Genomic DNA, 3,129 nt, shown 5'->3' on the forward strand with positions numbered 1-3,129 from the left:
ATAAGTTTTACTTAATATATATAGTTATATAGCTTTAAATACTATAGTTAATAATATATTAAAAGTATATTTTAATTTATCTTAATATATAGTAAAGATACTTAACTAGTAAGTATATAAGTATTTATAATAGTTTATAATAAGTTATTTAAAATAACCTTTTTACTTTACTTAGTACTATTCTTTCTTTACTAAATCTTCTAAACTAAAGCAGTATAACTACTAAAAATAAAAAGTTACCCTTACTTAAGTATTCTTTATTAAAACGCGCTATGTTTTGTCTTTTAAACTAATTAAAGTCCTTAGATTTCTACCCCCATTCAAGTGCTAAAAACCGGGCGCGTTTTTGCTTATTAACGTTTAGCTGTAATGTAAAACGCGTTGCAAGAAAAGGCAGATATGGCTGCGCAGGAACAAGACCGCTCAAGGCAATATTATACAGCAGCCCTTTAGAATAATACTTTGCTTTTAGATAATTACCATCTACCTATTATCACAAGCAGCTACCTATCAAAATAACTAGAGAAGGAAGCTCTCTGCTTTGTATACATCTTTTCTACCTCAAATTCAACGTCAGGCTAACATTTAACTTACCAGCACATGGTAACAAACAGCAAGATAGCATTACCCTATAAGTAGGCGACTATCTAGTTTCTAGTGTTCTCCGAAGAGGCCGAACCATGCCCTGTTGCCGCGTGCGCAAACGCGTCTCCGTGTTTAACGACACCGTAACCAGCAGCACCTTACCAAGGCACAACGGATTGTCGAGCAGTTTAATATTACTTAAGAACATCCACCTGCAGCCGAATTCTCAGGCCTTACTTTGCTTGATGACCCAGCCTCACCTAAATCTGCCATTGAGGGTCAGCCCGGACAATCAGACGGCCCGTGACGTACGGGCTGTAGTCCAAGAGCAACACCCCGAATCAACCTTCACGCAGAGGGACATCTGTAATGCCCGGGCTCTCATCAATCGACACAAGTTAAATGGCTACACTCCCACTGCAGCACTAATCAAGCTATTTAATGAGATGGACGTTCCTTACGTCGTTAAATGGGCGGATGATGAGCCAAGCCGCCTCATTGGCCTTGTCAGATGTGTAAGCGGTTTCCCGAGGTTATTAGCTTCGACAACACATATAACACTAACCGCTTCAAGCTTTTATTAGTTATTATAAATTAAAAGACTTTATCTATACCTACCAAGACCTAGTTATAATAATTACTTTAAAAATACTAGTAATTCTTAAAATTATATAGTAATTAGGCAATTTACTTTATAACTAACACTAATTAGTATAAATATATATTTATTTAATAATAAATAAAGCTTAATTTACTAACTATTAATAAAAATTCTTTATATTAAATTAAGTTTACTATATAATAAACTTACTATTAAGAAATATACTACTTTAATAATATTTATTATAATACTTTATATAATCTCTTAATAATAATCCTAATATAGCTTAATTTACTTATAGTTACTCTGTATAAACCTAACTATTATAAACTAAAGATATAGATTTTAATATTACATTATAAGAAAATAGGCTACTTAATATAGTAAGTAATAGGGGCTGCTAATAGAGTAGAGAGAGGTTAAGATTAGGATCGGTTAAGCATGGGTACCTCGAGTCGAGTGCCGAAATAAACCCGACCCGGTCGGCTTCTGTCTTCCCCGCCTACCCGCTGGTTCCCCGCAGCCCGGGATGAAAAAAAGGGTACAGTAGGAGTAAAAGGTATTTGCACCCCCTACTTAGGAGTATCTCCTCTAGCCAGATTAGGGATTTTTACGGAGTAAAGGTGCCGCTTTTAGCTTGTATTTTCAATCTAGCAATATTAAGTAGAACAGCTTTAGTATATCAACCTTCCGCGGCAATTAGAGTATTGACGCAGTTTGGCATTGTCTCACAGAGGTTTCGTAGCATCCCTGATTCGAGGCATCATTACGGTGTTGTTGTAAGGAAGAACATGATGTGCAAAAGCAGCGCTGAGAACGCGGACCAAATCGGGCTAAGTTACAAAGCCCCACTCTATAGCGTTATGTAAGGGGCTAGGGTTCTTACCCCGCAAAAGAAAGTATATAAGTAGTCATGCCGTCATCATTACCTCTGTTCAAGTTCGTCCTCCCTTCAAGCAACATTGTCTCCCACCTGCCGCAACGTTATCGCTCACCCACCTTAACGAAATCAATCACATCCTACAACCAAAGAACTCTCATTCGATAGCCACCATGTCGCAACTCATCAACAAGCCACTCCTTGGCCCCCTCGTTGCCCTCAACGGTTGGGTTTTCGCTATAGAAGCCCTGCTATATAAACGCAGAATTCCTGCGCTTTCCAAGTATGGCGTCACTTTCGATCCAGCTACTGTTAAGCAACAAAAGGCAGAGAAATTGCCTCCTTTTGTCAATTGGGCGGCAGATAATTTCAACAATTTACAAGAGCAACCTACCCAATTCTATGCTATTGTGCTTGGGTTAAGCTTGTTAGATATTAAGGATAAGAATACTGTTCGCTTGGCATGGGCTTATGTTGGTCTACGAGTTCTTCACAGCTTGATTCATGTATCAACTAATAATCCCGGTATCCGTTTCCCGGTTTTTGCCGCGAGCTCGTTTGCGCTTTTGGGGATGACAGCTAAGGCGGCTTGGGAAATTTTCTTTTAGAGTGTACAACTAGGGATAATGCCAAATATTCAGGTAAAAAATCTGTCTTCTCCTTCTTGCTGCTTCTAATAGTTGGGCTAGAACCCTATGTCTTTTTATTTAGTAATGATCTATGAATGAATAAATAAATGGATTTATTACGCCCAGGAGGATACGCCTCATAGGGCCCACAGCGTTATATCTCGTTACATTGTTTTCCTGTCATTTTAACCCTTATAACCTTAACCTTACCTATTATTTCAAATTAACCAAATGCCGCGAACGGCTAACCTTACCTATCTAAGGGGTTATTGCTGTTAAATGTAATGGCCTTAGGATGTAACCTTTTAGTTAGTTATTAGTAAAGCTAAGCTAGATTGGAAAAACATAAATAGGTATTATAATATTAGCTAGGTACTAAGAAGATATATTATTATTAATATATATTTTATATTTTATAGTTTAATTCCTAATAT

The 3,129-nt window shown here is 37.2% G+C and overlaps 1 protein-coding gene across 1 annotated transcript; it reads left to right on the plus strand.

Annotated features, from left to right (window-relative positions):
- Positions 1-2,239: 2,239 nt before the first annotated feature.
- FSUBG_14110 (membrane-associated eicosanoid glutathione metabolism) lies at positions 2,240-2,674 on the plus strand (the record flags this gene model as incomplete). The annotated part of the gene is made up of 1 exon (XM_036679069.1): positions 2,240-2,674. One exon carries the CDS (start codon positions 2,240-2,242, stop codon positions 2,672-2,674), a length of 435 nt encoding a protein of 144 aa, XP_036530432.1.
- Positions 2,675-3,129: the final 455 nt, after the last annotated feature.

This window comes from Fusarium subglutinans, assembly GCF_013396075.1.
Source record: "Fusarium subglutinans strain NRRL 66333 chromosome Unknown NRRL66333_c0000612, whole genome shotgun sequence".
NCBI lineage: Eukaryota > Fungi > Ascomycota > Sordariomycetes > Hypocreales > Nectriaceae > Fusarium > Fusarium subglutinans.